A 16,821-nucleotide genomic window follows, 5' to 3' on the forward strand; every position below is an offset into this window, starting at 1 on the left:
AAGATAAATTGTCTCCAAGTCTTCTACAGCAGAACACTGGAGCTGTAGCGGACTATGACCACTTGCTGATTGTCTGGACACAATGAGCCTTGCAATACCCTGTGTTTATAAACTTGTGACTGATGCTGCTTTCATTCACGTGTAGGAAAATTATCCCCCACTATCTAGCAGTAGATTGTGTAATGGTATGGGATGGAACCTGATGTTCATAAATCAGTGCAATTCAAAAACATGCTTCTTGCTATGCTGGTTTCCTTGCTCATTGCAATGTCCAAAAATTAGGGTCATGGTTTGCTCCTCTAGTTAACTAGTGACTTGTGATGCAGGTCAATGAATGGTGAATGTATAGAAAGCAAGTGATAGTCCTGGAAACCTTGGTATAATGGCACAGAGTTATCCTAACTAGAGTACCACATCAGGCAATGACTACAGGCTCTCACAATAGCTGTGATTACAACTAGATTGAGACTCAGTCTTTTCAATCAAAGGGGCAAAAACAAGTGGAGAAAAAAGTAATATATCTCTTTTTGAATAATAAAAAATAAGACATGAGACATTGAGGATGTCACACAAATAATCTGGGAAATTGAGATTATTTGTCTTCATCCTCCGACCTACCCACTACCATAAATAGATTGCATATGTAAAATATTAGCAAGATCAATGGCTGGCATCAATATGAACGAGAAATGTGGAGAAGTCAAAACATAAATCATCGCAATTCTCCTCCGTCCCATCAATAACAGTACCTATCATCTTGGTAACCTATTGTCTAGGTAACAAAAAGGAAAATTTGGGAAACTGTTTGTAATTTTTGAGAAGGAAAAAAAGTGTTTTCAAATTATATAATTCTGAGCCTTAAGAAATTAAACAATTGATAGAAGTGGATATTCCAAATACAGAGTAAAGAACCAGAAATGCAACTCCCAGCGGAGAAATGGGTGACCTTTTATATTTCTGAAGGACAAATTTTCCAAAATGTTATTATCCAAGATACACAAAATGTACAAATCTAAGTTTTGGCCTGGTAACATTGCTATTGGTTGCTGGACTAAAATAAAGAAACATGGCAAGACCAACACACAGCTGCTAAGCCCTACCAATGGAGCAGGAAGATAAAAAGTGTTGTGGGGGTTTTTTGTTTTTGTTTTGTTTTGCAAGTCATTGCCAGAAGTCAGTAGAAAATCATGGACTGCTCCATAAGTTTTGCTGTTTTCCACAGAATCCAACCTTCTGTCTAAAATCAACTAAAAAAAAGTTTTTCAGTCATTTCTGTTGCAGAGATACAGTTCTGCAAGTATGACTTTTCAAGGCAGTGGTTTATTTACAAGGCCCTTCCCAGCTATGTAAAGCATTGTTGAATCCAAGTGTGACGCGTTGCCCCCCTTCAAGGTGCCATCTGATGTGCTGAGATACCACTGAGCCCACCTGTTCTGCCTGCATGGACCCCCTTTTAACCTATCTTGCTGAGCCAAGCTCTGAAGCCTCCTCTAGCACACACACCGGCAGGGCCGTACTCAGCTGCAGAAAGACACAGACACTGAGATCAGCTCTGGGAAGATTCAGCTTAGGGGACTTGCCCCAGCACTCAGGTGTCCTCCTCCCTTAGAGTGCAGACCCAAAGGTATATTGTCTTGCACTATATAGAAGAATCTGCACAGCTCAAGCTCATAAAAATTCGCTCTCTTCCCCAGTGTGAAGAGAGGTATTCACACCACTTCCCACCCCCCCGTTAGAAATTGCACAAACTGGGTTTACTAATAAAGAAAACAAATTTATTAACTATAAAAGGCAGATTTTAAGTGATTGTAAGGGATAGCAAATAGAACAAAGCAGATTACTAAGCAAATAAAACAAAGCATGAAAACGAAGCTTGATTCACTAAAGAAATTGGCTTCAAATAGTAATTTCTCACCCTAAAAATTGTTTCAGGCAAATATTGCTCACAGGCTAGACAGCCTTCTATCCTAGGCTCAACTCTTCTCCCCTCAATTCAGTTTTTCTTTTCAGGTGTTTCCTAGTGTCTCTTTGGGTGGGGAGGCAGAGGAGACCTTGATGATGTCACTCCCCTGCCTTATGTAGCTTTTGTATATGGCAGGAACCAGGGGCGGCTCCAGGCTCCAGCACGCCAAGTGCATGCTTGGGGTGGCAAGCCACTGGAGGTGCTCTGCCGGTCGCTGTGAGGGCAGCCGACGGGCTGCCTTCAGCGGCTTGCCTGCAGAGGGTCTTCTGGTCCCACGGCTTCGGCAGACCTCCTGCAGGCACCTGCGGGAGGTCCACTGAAGCCGCAGGACCAGCGGACCCTTCGCAGGCAAGCCGTCAAAGGCAGCCTGCCTGCCATGCTTGGGGCGGCAAAATGCCTAGAGGCACCCCTGGCGGGAACCCTTTGTCTTCCAGTGGAAAAACACTGGCATTCCAAGAAGGTGGGGTTCAGTACCAGGTGACTCAGACACAGGTCTCTGCAGGGTCGTAACAGCCATTACTTGCAGGCTGTCTGGAGTGTCTGCAGGAAGACTGAGCTCTGTCACAATCCATTGTCTTTGCTGATGGGTCATCAGCCTGTCTGGCTTTTTCATTGTTGTACCTGAAGGGCTAGTTGTGGGTGTATCTGTTTGCTTATGCCAGGAAACAGTAGGGTTTTTACTGGTCCCTCTGTCATTCTAACCATTGTCTCCATTTGCACTAGGCTGCTTTACCATCAGTCTGAAGGAGGGGAGCTTGGGCCTCTTGATTTCACCAGTCATCTGGCAGTCGGGTGGTTTGTCGTAGTGACAAGGCCTTTGTGGATTCAGCTATTGCCTTTCCAGAGCCAGTAAGGCTCAGCAAATGGAAAGTTGAGTCTATTCTTGAGGTCTTGTCTCCCACTGTGCCACACAGTGTGGCAGCACTTTGAAATATGGCACAGGTAGTTAGCTTTCAGAGACAGACACTACTGTGGCTATATTAGGGGTCTGCCGGCGCCACCCTTCCATGCATACCCTTAGTTTTAACACACACACGTACTCATTTGAAATCTCACCTTCCAAACAGACTACATCATGCTAGGGGCTGTGACGTAAATGAACGATGTGCACAGTTCCAGAGATTTTGGATGAAGAGCTCACCAGAACATGCCATATTTTCCTGGAGACTTCACAGAGTCTTGTGAGTCATACTCTGCTGCAGAACTCTGACTCTGACAAGCACACCCTTGTAACTTAATGGGGCTCTGATGAGAGTAAAAACTATTTGCATGTTTGCAAGACTGGGCCTGTAGAAGATAAAAATGTATTTGAAGCTAAGAGAAAAAGAGTCACATTGCAATGGATTTTTAAGCTCTTTGGGATAGGAGGACACAGAGTGAAATCCTGGCTCCCCTGAGGTCTGTGGGAGTTGCTGCTGACTTCAGAGGGGACAGGATTTGACCCATAGTCTTTACAGCTGGATATAAAACATCTAGTTGGCACTATACAAATAATAAATAGTAGAAGAGATGAGATAGCTCCACATTGTCACAAGGTCACTTGGCCCTTTAAGGGCAAAGGTCCACGCCCCAACTGCGATAATCAGCTGCATCCCAGCTGAGGCTGTGGAGTTAGGGATCAGGTGATAGCCTGAAGAGCACCTTAAAAAGACCAGCAAGAGCTCAGTTGCTCTGCAGAATTGCAGGAAAGAGATAGGTTCTTGTAGTAGTTGCTGGGTCAGAGCAAAGATCTGGCAGGGCTAAGAGAGGTGGAGGAAAAGCCTCTGGGAAATGTAGCCCATGTTGGTAGAGGAATTCTTTTATTTTGGTATTATGCCTAAATTTTCTGTTTAACTAATAACGTGCCCTGAGTGAAGGGCCTGGAACATTGTGGCATTGACCTTCCTGAGAGAGCCCATTATCTTATGCATGCAGTGACATTTTCTTGCTTCCCCCTCCATTTTATGTGTTTTTACTGTGACGCCAGGTCTTCGGGGTCCGCCACAAGCAATGAGGTAAAAATTCATCACATAAAAGAAACTGTTTCACAAAACATATCAGAGTTTGACTGTGGACAAAAACATTTAACTATGCAAGAGAAAACTACCTGGCTTAATTATTCCAGAGACAAGGTAGCTGAGGTAATATCTTTTACTGGACTAACTTCTGTTGGTGAGAGAGACAAACGCTTGAGTTACACAGAACTTTTCTTCAGGACCTGAAGACAACCTGTGCAGCTCAAAAGCTTGTCTCTCTCACCAACAGAAGTTGGTCCAATAAAAGATATTACCTCACCCACCTTTTCTCTCTAATATCTTGAGACCAACACAACTACAACAACAACTGCATACGTTAGTTATCCGAGTACTGCACCTATACAGACATGGCTCACTTCAGAGTGTGCCTATGACTTTAACTAGCACATCTTTTCAGTAAAAAATTCCCAAGGAAACAAGCAAATTGGGAAAACTAAGGGCTTGATCCTGCCAAATGTTAAATGTGTGAGTAACTTTATGTAGGTGAATAGTCCCATTGAATTTGGTGAAACTACGCAGGTGCATACAGCTACTCAGATGCTTAAATGTTTGCAGGATCAGGGCCTAAGAAATTAAAACGCTTCTTCCCAATAATCCATTTTTCTGGACTGTATCTGTTCCCCAGCTGCCTGCATTTATGTGCTGTGTTTCTGTTTATAATCAAATGGCCTTGGCAGGAAGACAGTATGCTTAAACTCAGAGTTGGCAGAAAAAGGAGGCTAATAATTACAATGAAATATTGCAAAAGAAAAAGTGCAATATATAAGCTCTGTTGGTAGAGATAGTTACATCCTAAACTGAATAAGCTGCACATTTACACAGTCTTCTCCAGCTTAATCTACAGGTGATTTATACTCTCTTTTGCCAGGGCTATCATTTATGATTTGTTGCAAAAGTGAATGTACGGTTTCATCATTCCATTGTGACCTTTCAGAAAGTCACATGGAAAACTAGAGTAACAAAAGAAGGGGTGTGATTTCCTGCAGCTTGATACATTTTAATATTTTCTGTTCTAGTATTAATGATAGCAGTTATGTTTATTAAATATACTATTGCAGTGTTGTTGTAGCTGTGTCGGTCTCAGGACATGAGAAAGATAAGATGGGTGAGTAATATCTTTGATTGGACCAACTTCTGTTGATGAACGAGACAAGCTTTCAAGCTCCACAGACCTGAAAAACTCTGTGGAGATTGAAAGCTTGTCTTTTTCACAGTCTAGTGAGAGATATTACCTCAGCTACCTTGTCTGTATTAAGTATGTTGCTAGAGCAGAATTCAGATCCTACTCTATGGCACATAGCCACGTAGCTCAGAGTGAAGCGATTAAAAGCAAGAGGTAGAAACCCAAAGGTCTGATTTTTCCATCAGGATACACAGCACTGTGATTGAAATCCATGAGAGGTCAGCAGTTCATGAACTGGCCCTAACTCAGCCTCCATCAGTCAGGTTGGAGGGAAAGGAACCAGATCTCTTACATGCTCCCTAGGAGCATAGATGCTGGAACTAGGGGTGCTGGGAGTGCTGCCGCTCCCCCTCGCTTGAAATGGTTTCCATTATATACAGGTTTACAATTTGGTTCAGTGGTGCTCAGCACCCCCATTATAAACATTGTTCCAGCACCACTATCTAGGAGAGGAAGGATGATCCAGTGGTTATGGGGCTGGACTGGGACTCAGAAAACCTGCATTTAATTCCCTGCTCTGCCACAGACTTCCTTGGTGACCTTAGACTGTCTTCCTCACTCTCTGTAAAATGGGGATAACAGCACTTCCCTCTCTTACCAGGGTGTTGTGAGGATAAATCCAGTCAAGACTGTGAGGCACTCAGATACTTGATTTCCCCCTGCCCATGCAGAAGCTTGTTGTCCTGCTATTGCTTGGGCCCCTGCAAGTTATAATAGTCCCACTAAATGTATTTTGTGTGCTGATCGCATTAGTCAGATAACTCCCATCCAGAGGAGGAAGATAGTTTACAAAGAGTTCTGCTTTCAGAAAGTGTTGTTTGAAGTACGAAATGGCTCCCCAAAGGGAACCAGGGATGCGTACAACATGAAATCAAACTCCTCTCCAGCTCATCCCTGCACGCTATTAATTTTGGACTATCTCTGATACTGTATGCATGTGTGTGTGTTTGTATATGTGTATATAAAATCAGAACTGTTAGTTCCTCCAGCATTATCCATCACAGCTAATGCCACGTTTCCTGTCATCATACTCCTGAGTATTTCCAAGCAGTATTTGGCCCGTAGAAAGTTTGAATTGGCTGCCTTCGATAAGCATGAGGGTTCTCAAGATAATACTAGATGAAAGATTCTGACTGCCCTTGTGGGCAGGGAGGGACAGGCTGAAAGAAACATGCTTGCGGTATTTTGCTGAAGAATCATCCAAAAGGGAGTGTACTGTTTTTCTCTGTCTTGGAGGTTCCTTTAAAGCTCAGTAATACTATGTCTAGATAGATAGTAAAGGTAGAACCGAACCCAGATAGATGGATAAAATAAATCAGATTAGATAAAATAAAATTTGATAAATACATTAATTTATTTCGCAGGTTTAGGGCTAGATGCTGTTATGTTTACTCGAGATGAACAGTCCCAGTAGCTTCCGGGAAGCTACTTATGGAGGAAGGTGCTACTTCTTATGTCAATAACAACCTGGCCATTGCTGTCGCTTCCTGGAAGTTCTTGAGCACCCTCAGCTCCCACTGCAAGCACACCACCTTGGATCAGGCCATGAGTTCTTGAGAAAGTTGTCAGACTTCCCATACTGGCTTCTGAAGTCTTGGATGTATCCACAAAACAAGCTTCTACACACTGTCCTGCCAACATGCTTCATACCTCACCCCTCTAGAACTCTTCAGCTCCTGGGGCTCATTTGTTCCTCAACTTTTGCACTGAGATTGTCCACAGTGATGCCAAGTAGCAGTGCTTGTGATGCGGATACCTCTCCATTCAGAACCAGACTAAATACTAGCTTGCTCACAAAGAGTGCTCAGATTGTACGGTAGATGTATGCCAGATTGAGCCAGCTACCCAGCAATGAAAAGCTCAGTCCGCTTAGGCTAGTCTTGGTCCAATCCTGTGTGATACTCAGCACCTCATGAAACCATACTCTATTCCAGTCCTTTTTTCTAGACAGAGGCCTTAATCATGTTGCTTTTCTAAGTAGCTTCCGCCTGCAGAATTCATTAATATTTACAAAGTGCTTTGAGATCCTCCAGATGGAAGGACTTATATCAGTACAAAGTAGTCTTTTTCTTCTTGTTTATTTCTTTATTATTGTTGTTGTTGTACAATTAGTTGAGGGTTGTCCTGCAAGACAATTGCCCATACTTACAAAGATATATGGTCGCCGTTATGTAGCTGAATGCCTCAGAGTCTTTAATGTTTTTATCCTCACAACATCTTTGTGAGATCGGGATGTACTGTTATCCCCATTTTACTGATGGAGCAAATGAGGCACAGAGAGAGTAAATGATTTGTCTAAGGTCACACAGGAAGTCTGTGGCATAGCAGGGAAAGAACTGGCTAACACGCAACAGGACTATGTCCAAGCTGAACAAATGTATTTAGTTGGGTGTAGTTTCATGAATATGTTTATGGCCAGAAATTGATTGAGGCAGAAATAGATCATAAGCCATTGGAATCCTTGAAAACAATGGTCAAAATACCATCTGAACTTCAGAAATTGATCCCCAAACTGTAAAAGTATCGCCTATCTATGAAATCCAGGCCCAGTACAGTCGCGTATAGCAGATGTGCATTCTAGAGCACTTTTAACATAGTAAAAGCAAGGATCCACTGGAAGAGAGTATAGAAGTAAATACATTCCCAAGCAGTGGTGCTTCCCATGTTTCTGAAATAAAATTGGACAAGCTCAAGAGGGAAACATAAACTGCTCCTGTCCAGTTTATTAACACTTTCATTCAGGGAGCACAGGTTTCCACTAGCCCTGCAAACAAACGCTATAATGGTCTTAGCTGGTACCTTGTTAAGCAACTGTGCCTTCACCAACAACATTTGTGTGGGGGGCATAGTGTTCCTAAATTTATGAATGACTTTGTTTACCAGTTTGTAGGCCCCTTTGTGCTCCCCCTGGGAAGGTCTCTGGACCTGTCAGATCTATCAGCATGGAGGATTTCATCGTCTCCAGTTTCTCTGCAATGTCACTTGGCTTCCAGGAAACTTTGGGAGCACTGTAACAGCTCCTGCATTATCATTATTATTTTTTTTGTCAGGGTCCCTGCTAATCTGAAGGTTTCAGGTGGTTTCATCTGCTATATTTTTTCCAAAGACTGAATTTACTTCTGGAACCATGTAACGAATGTGTGAAATCACCCAGGACCCCAGCCTTTACTTCCTGGTTTCAGCCCCAGAACTTGGGCCAGGCTTACAGTAGGATTTACCTCTGTCATATGGCATGGTATCCTTGACTCCTGTGACTGTTATTATAACAGCCCTTCTGGCTTCATGGGCCAGATTCACCCCATGTGTAATTCCACTGAAATAACTGGGTTTATAAGAGGGATGAATTTGTCCCTTTGTGCAAATGAATTATCGATGCAAGAACTGGAAATGTTTAAGGCTGTGGCTTGTGGAGATTGAGCTATCTCATACAGTCCAAGTTTCTTTGCTAAGAGACTCCATGTATCTGCTTTACTGAGTGCAAACTTACATTAGTTATGATGACCAACTCCATTCATTTCAGTGTGGCAGGAAAATCTCCAGTGCACGCTGGAGTTCCTTTGGAAACTGCCACGTGTTTGGAGGATAAAATGTTGATGTTAAAACTTTATAAATCACATAAAAGAAAAAACTGGTGTTTTTACATAGATCTCTAATCGTACTAGGAAGCAGGCACACACCAACAAAATAAAATGGAAGTAACATTGGGTGTGCTAGCAGAGACAGGATTATAGGTGGCCTTTTAACCAATGTTGTCTAATTCTGGTTTCATCGAGTCTACATTACACAGTGGTCAAAATGCCAGTGTCCGTCGGCGCTTTGTTACACGAATGCTCCCAGTGCTATCAGTACTGGTCTAAGCCATTGGTAACAACAGTGGGAAGTTAGAGACAAAAAACCCTAGAAAAGATTATACCAGAATTTCAATACATGAACAATCATGCTTTATGCTGACCACTTCTGGTCACCTTTATAAATGATCAAAGGGTTGGAAAATGTGTCTTATAGTGATAGATGGAAGGAGCTTGATTTATTTAGCTTAAACAGAAGGTTAAGAGGTGACTTGGTCACAATTTGTAAGTACCTATATAGGGAACGGAAATCTGATAATAGAGGGTTATTCTATCTAGCAGACAAAGATATAACAACATACAGTGGCTAGAAGTTGAAACTAGATAAATTCAAACTGGAAATAAGATGCAAATTTTTCACAGTCAGTGTGATTAACCATGGGAGCAACTTGCCAAAGGTTTTGGTGGATTCTCCATCACTGGTATGTTTTAAATCAGGATTGTATTTTCTCCCTAAAGACCTGCTCTAATTCAAATAGGAACTATTTCGGAGGCATTCTACAGCATGTGCTATGCAGGACGTCAGATAAGATGATCACTGTGGTTCCTTCTGGACTTAGAATCTTTGAGTCCATGAGTTATAAAGCGAGAGGTGTTAAAGACGGATGTCTTAGAGCAAAGCACCTGTAAAAAGATCTTGTTTTTCTGTTTCAGGATTGCAGGGGACACAGCCCTCAGCAAAAATATCCATGAGTCCGTCAGTGCTCAGATCCGAAAGAACTTTGCAAAAAGCAAATGGAGAGTAAGTGTCACATTCTCAAGGGGTTACATTGCAAGCCAGTAACACGTACCTGTTTTCTAAAGCAGGTGCAACCTTCCTGTGCACTGAATTGTGTTACGGTCTTTTAAAGGGATGATGCAATATCTTATTCATGGCTCAGAACTGTAGATAGATTAGTGCTACTTATGTCAGTAAGCTACAGCTGCTGTACAGAGGATTGAATGAGGAACCTCCAGACCCAAACATGTGAGTTGCTATAGGCTGAGCTAAAGAGTCAAGCCCCTGCCGCGGCTGCTAGAACAGATTCCCGTCTTCTGCCGTTGGGCACAGAGAGGGGCCTGTGAGAGATAGCTGCATTTACCTAAGCACTACTCACTGGAAGTAAAAGTTACAGGATCAAGGCTTGAGAAAGGCTTTTTTTTTTCGTCTGTATTTAGTTTACAAAAGAGTAACTCCTTAAAGTTGTTATTTTTAAATCCATATCTGACAGTTCTGAAAGAAAAGAATTAATTCACAACCAAGTGTTTCTGTGGGTTTTTTTCTCTCTTTCCAGCAAGCGTTTAATGCCACAGCAGTTGTTAGACATATGAGAAAGTTACATCTTGGCAGTAGCTTGGACAGTTCAAATGCAAGCATGGCAAGCACCCTCAGCCTGGCCAATCCACTTCCCGATGGAACAACCAGGAAAGATTGTAAGTACATGACAGCATAGCAAGACTGCTGCCAACTCCTAGCAGGGTACTGGTGATCAATCAGACATCACCCTCTGTTGCTCTCTCCTGCAATGTGTGACAGCTTTGACAGCAACCTGGATCAAAGCTTGTATCACTCTACTTTCCTCCCACTGTGTCAGCCCAACAAATTTGACCCTACAGTATTTTCATTTTCCCAAGGGGGAAAAAAACTATTTTCTGATTGGCTGTAATATTTACCCCTTGGCTGAGACACCAGAATCAGTGGGGCAAATCGGCTCTCATGTCAGTGGACACAAATCGCTTTTATTTTGGTAGCAGTCATACCCTCTTACACTAAGACCAGATTTGGCCCAGTGTCTTGATTGTTATACATCATGATTGATAGTTCAAAGCTGCCTAAGGGAGGGGTAGGCAACCTATGGCATGTGTGCCAAAGGTGGCACGCGAGCTGATTTTCAGTGGCACTCACACTGCCTGGGTCCTGTCCTGCCCTGGGTCTGAGAGGCTCTGCATTTTAATTTAATTTTAAATGAAGCTTCTTAAACATTTTAAAAACCTTATTTACTCTACATACAACAATAACTATATTATAGACTTAGAGAAAGAGATCTTCTAAAAACATTAAAATGTATTACTGGCATGAAGACTTGGCACACCACTTCTAAAAGGTTGCCGACCCCTGGCCTAAGGGATTTAATCACCTGCCCTATATAGTTTTCTGAATGTCAGGGAATGGTGAGGTGGCAGCAACAGGGATCATTTGGGAGAGCGCAGAGTTTCCTTCACAATGAAGTTCATTTTATCCCTACTCTTTCAACATTGATTTACTCTTCCTTGCTCTCTATCTTTTTGAGGTTTTTACATCACAAAAAGCCAATTAAAATGGGGGAGATAAACTTAGGCGTTAGATCAGGTCTATTTATATGGAGATTTAAGATGTGCAACTGAATAGGCCTGCTAATGGCTTATTAGACTGCAAGTTACTGCTCAGTTTCAGAGGTGGTTTAATTGGCTCTTTCTACAGCAACATACCACGGTGTTTGATTCATTGTACTATTGTGCTGTGGTGTATATAAGGACTAAACATGCAGTTCCAAGCCCCCTACTCTTTGGGCCAGATTTTGGCTGACTCTGCTTTCTCTCCTTCGCACCCCTGTCCACCACTGTGCACCCCTTTGCAAAGTCCTGCCACACTCTGTTCCTGAATGCAAGGAAGTCCCCAGGGACTCAGTTAAAAGACATGACAGCCCCCGTTCTGGCGTGCGCACCCTCCAGCACCTTGGAAACACTCCGGCTGCATCAGCCAGAATGCCTGCAAGGACAACAACTGCTGCCAAACCCCTCTGCTTCCTCCCATCCAACTCAAGCAATGTCAGCCAAAACAGAGCCCTTTCTATTTTCATTTCAGGCATTCATACAGATTGGTGGAAATATATCACACTAAAACCTTTTTGCCTGGAATAATCCATTCTAGCCCAGTTCCACATGCTCCAGCAGCTGACAAGAAAGCACTACTTTTCTCCCAGGTGGTCTTCTTAAATCACCCAACTGTCACCCACATATGAATAATATGATGCCTCTTATCTACAAATCACTTCTACTGTGGAGCTAAAGCATTCTCACCAAGGTAGACTGCAGCAGAGAGCCTGTTGCATGAAGATCTGAGGTTTCGTTTTGAATCCAAGTACAGTACAGAAATGCGGGACGTAAGTTAGACCCAGAGAATCTGATTGCTGATTTCACTGTTAACTGTAGATAATGGAAGATTAAACTGTCACTGCTTCTGACCTCAAATAGGTTTTGATTATTATAATGAGGAAATCACTGTTTACAAGGGGTGGTGAAGGGGAGGATGAGACCAAGAACAAAACTCACTTACAGCTGTTACAAATGCTCAAATAGCCCAGTACAATATCTGACGGTGGCAGGTTGCAGGATAGATTAAGCAGTCAAGGATATTAAGAGTGGACCAGACATGCTGAGCTGGTTATGTTTGTGTGTCACCTGGAATTTAAGGCAGAAAAGAATGGCCAGATTTCCTAGCATCCCAAACTGAACGCAATGAGAGATCTTACTAGTGAATAGGCAATAAATTAAAGAGAACAGTTAGAGGGAATGCAGCAAGTAGTGGTAGAACCCCAAAGAGAACTGCAAATACAACTCCTGAAAATAAGGGAAAGTTTATATATCCAATACAATCTGCAAATCAACTGGGTCCTGGGAAAAAGGAATATCTCTGAAAACCTCTTTCCTGCCTCCTTCTTCCTCATTAGTTTTATTTAGGAAAGAATTTCTTACATGGGAAAACTACTGCACAGCTGCAAATAGAGGTACAAGTAGGTCAAGTGACTTGCCCATGGTCCCACACTAAATGAGTGACTAAAGAAAACCCAGATTCTTCCTGCTTCACAGATATGAGGCTTCATTCCCCTTTTGCTTTCCCTCATGTGAATCAGGAATAACTTCACTCAGGTCAATGGCTTTTACTCTATACAATAAGAGGAGCGTCCGAGCTATTCACTGCAACCAATCTTTAGTTCATTGCCAGCCAATGTAATAGGTTAGTCTCTCTTCAGCCCACTGACCAATCTTGTTTCAAACAATGCCTTCAAAGTGCCTCTCAGGTAGTGCCTCCAAAGTCAGCTCTCTGATGGGATTTGGGAGAAAGCCGTGCTAGCTGTACAGGTTCTGTCATGCCCTGGCCATCACTTTCATCTTCAAATTTTTCAAACTTAATTTTATTTTAGAGAACGTCAGATAAAGAGGGAGGGGAAGAAAAGAAATGAGGCCCAGAGTTCTACAGATGCAGCCCTTCAGCATCAAGAGATGCTCATTAACAATTATACAACAATGAAGCCAATTTTGCGGCTCCGTTACTGGAATGTGTCTTATTATTCAGATGGTAGTGCTTGAAGTAACAAGCAGCTGTGACTAATAGTGAGCTGCATAAAGCAATTGCTGTTGGTGCTAAGATTTTTAATACTGATTAATACCATTAATAGTAAATGTTATGCTGTCACAAAATATATTGGTCCTCTACACATTGATATTTGTGCTGTAATAGTTTCAACACTGATGAAGAGCAGCCGGGGCTACAATAGTCTGAGACTAGATTTTCCAGGGTATGTTCTAATTCTCTACTACTTGTGTGAGGACTTGAGGCTAACTCAGAGGTGCTGTATGAGGATGCTGTAAATTACATGTCGGTAAAGGAGGTGAGAGTCTAAATAAGTAAATTAGGACCTTCCCAGGATATGGACCAGACTCTTAGCCCTGCCTGGCTGCTTTATGCTGCTCGAGCAGTGTAGAGCTTCCATAAAGCCAGGATATCTGGATCTGTGGGGATTCCCTCTTGTGTCAGGGGGAAACATATGGGATTACAGTGTACAGCCAGAATGGCAGGTCTCCGCGGTGCTGGAAAAGGGGATGTGGCTGGGATATCTTTACACACAAGCGATCCCCAGATGCTGGAATGTCCTTTTGGCTAGGGGCACCTGGGCAAAAGTTGTAGCAGGCTTCAGGCTGTTTATACTGGGGGTCAGTCTTAGGATGGAGGGAATGTAAATGTGACTTTAAACCACGTCAATTGACCCACCCTCTGGTCCTTGAGCAGATGAGAGAATCTGAACCTAATGTTCTTAACTGTGATTTTGTATCTGGTTAGGGCATAGTCACCTTAGCTGCTTACTGTTCAGCAGCCTTTCTAACACCACAGCTAGTTTGTGCATCTGTATCTCATGCTGCCTAACTATGGTTGTACTGGTGCCCACAGGGAAAATCTGGGCAGGTGTCCCAGTGCCTTAGCAGAGGATAGAGCATCAGTGAACATGCACAGAGAGTAACATCAGCAGCACGTGGTGCAATGCACTCTGGGAGTTCCTGAAAGACAGAAGAAAGGATGGGAAGAGAGGACTGTCTAAAGCAATTACACTAACATACTTAGAGCATCCTGTTTGCATTGCAAAAATCCTGTGTGCTGAACCAGTACCAGGAAAACTGCTGTGCAGCAGCCCAGGCCTCTGGCAGCAAGGGCGCATTGTTAGTTACTGTCATCACTAACAGAGTTTCACCATGTAATGTGCAGTCACAAACCACGTACAGAGCCAACCCTGGCCGTTTCTGGGTACAAAATCTGTTCGAAGTTGAAGTACATATTAGAATTGGTCAGAAAATAGGAGGTCGGGTTTGTGGAAACTTTTTTGACAAAATTTGTTGTTGTTCTTTGTTTTCATTTTAAATTTTCTGTAGCATTTTCTGACTTTTGGTTGAAATATCAAAAACCAAAATATTTCAGTTTTCAGGCAAAATATTCTGGCTTTCAACTGAAACATTTTGTAGTTTGAGTGTTCAATTTTTTGACCAAATATTGAGATTTTTGTGGAAAGCAGACACTTTTCACAAAAAATGTATCCAAAAAAACAATTTTCAATCAAAAAAACAGTTTTGGCAGAACAGTTTTTACCATCCCTAGTGCAGATGTCTGTGCAAGTCTGGGGGATTAGTACAATTCTGGAGGGCTTCTTAAAATCAGAAAACTCTTTATTGTAAAAGATACAATGAGTCTCCAATTAAAAAATATAGCGCCATTCTAACTAAATGGGTACCGTAATTGGACATGTTCTCCTCATGATCCATGCATGAAACACCTATTGATATTGATGGGAGAAACTGTGCATGGAAAAGCGGGGAAAATATGCCCCAATGAATCCACAGCTGCTATTTCATCGCTGCAGGAAAAATGGGAAAACCATGTTGGTTATCTTTCCAGTGGCTATTTCTTCTCCGCTTTATAGAATGACCCTGGTCATTTCTGGCTCAGCAAATCAGCGTTTTAAGAGTTTGCTCATCTGTTTTTTTGGCTTTCGTTTTAGGTATGTCCCCATCTGCTCTCTGTAGTTTTGTTTCATCTGCTTCTTCGGGTATTTCTGCAGTAGGAGGAGAACGGAGACCCAGGCCGACCACAGTAACAACAGTGCACACAGGGAGCAAGTGATCAGCGGATGAGGATAGAGACGGGAAAGCCATCGGGTCGAGCGTACCTACTCCGAGTGATTTCATCTTGCATTGTGCACTTGGTGAAGGACTAGAAGAGAGAAGATTTTTTTATGGCCATATTTTATACTGCAATTCTGAAATGTTTCATTTAGCACAAACTGCAATGACTCCAGGGGAAATGGATTTAACAGTCTCTGGTGCTGTATATATGAGTCTAGCAATGTTCTAACTAACAGACGTGCATTCTTTTTCCCGGTGGTTTACTCTCTTCTTCTCAGTGTAGGTAACAGTATATGTTGTATTTTTTTTCCATTAACTAAAAAGGTCTCGGCTGGATTATTTAAATAGAGATAATTCTTGAGAAATAGACTTCTTTTTTTCTTTTAGCAAGTACTTCCAGTTGCATCCCTCCTTCCAGTTTGCTGAGGGATAGGTTACTTCTCACGGTAGAGATTTGCATTGATTTTCCAAAACAGGAGGGTTCCAAAGGCTTGCATGCCATTTTTAATTCCTAAAATTGGACTGTAAACCTGTCCGGATCTAGCAGTGCCGTTACACTAAAACAACCTGCTTTCCCTCTCTTCCTCCTTCTTGGAAACAATGGTGAGAGTTGATTGAAAACAACCCATCATGACATGCTGTGAACCTGCAACATTCATTGACTCTGATGGGAGTGGCAAAGTTCTCAGCCAGGAGCAGCCCTTAGTTCACCAAGCATGTGAAAAATGATATAAAGCTTCATCCTGCAGCTCTTATTCCTTTGCTAACCCCCTTGTGGTCCATCACTGAGGCCCCATAAGGAGGAGTCAGGAGAGCCTGGGTTCTATTCCCATCTCTGCCACTGACTTGCTGCTTGAGCTTTGGACAAGTCACTGCCCAAGGTCAAAAATTTCAAATGTGGCCTCTGATTTTGAGTACCTCCAGTTTGGGGCCTGCTAATTGAGAGCTGGTGAGTGCTGCAACCCACTGACCTCAGCTGAAGTTATTGGTGGCTCAGAGTTAGCCCCCAGGTGCCCCAAGCTGGGCACCAAAAATCAGAAAGCATTTCTGAAAGTTTTGGCCTTAAAAAAAAAAAAAAGTTATGCCTCAGTTTCCTCATCCGTAAAGTGGTGATAATGATACCACTGCAATGTGGACACAGCCTGCCTTTCACTGTGCGTGTAAGCTACCTGTACCGTATACACCACCGCAAGCATAGAAAAGGCCAAAAACAGGCAATGTCACTGCTTTCATCATAAATGTTTTAAATATCTTGGACCAGAAGAGACAGCAGTGTTCAGAGCTCATCGCACTTACGAACTTTGTGAGACGTGTCCAGATCTCTACAAGTCATTCCCAGCTTTGATATTTCTTCTAGGAGGAGAAAAGGTAGAAGCGGAGTTCATGAGAGTCAGGCACATT

The 16,821-nt window shown here is 42.6% G+C and overlaps 1 protein-coding gene across 1 annotated transcript in view; it reads left to right on the plus strand.

Moving 5' to 3' along the window:
- Nucleotides 1-15,785, plus strand: part of CAMK1D (calcium/calmodulin dependent protein kinase ID) — a 422,396-nt gene extending 406,611 nt beyond the window's left edge. Inside the window, exons 9-11 of the mRNA XM_032798304.2 lie at nucleotides 9,664-9,751; nucleotides 10,284-10,422; nucleotides 15,297-15,785. Coding sequence (XP_032654195.1) covers nucleotides 9,664-9,751; nucleotides 10,284-10,422; nucleotides 15,297-15,418 — 349 coding nt within the window. The 3' untranslated portion in view covers nucleotides 15,419-15,785. The remainder of the gene's footprint in view (nucleotides 1-9,663; nucleotides 9,752-10,283; nucleotides 10,423-15,296) is intronic.
- The last annotated feature ends 1,036 nt before the right edge of the window (nucleotides 15,786-16,821 follow it).

Source organism: Chelonoidis abingdonii, chromosome 1 (genome assembly GCF_003597395.2).
Source record: "Chelonoidis abingdonii isolate Lonesome George chromosome 1, CheloAbing_2.0, whole genome shotgun sequence".
Classification (NCBI taxonomy): Eukaryota; Metazoa; Chordata; order Testudines; family Testudinidae; genus Chelonoidis; species Chelonoidis abingdonii.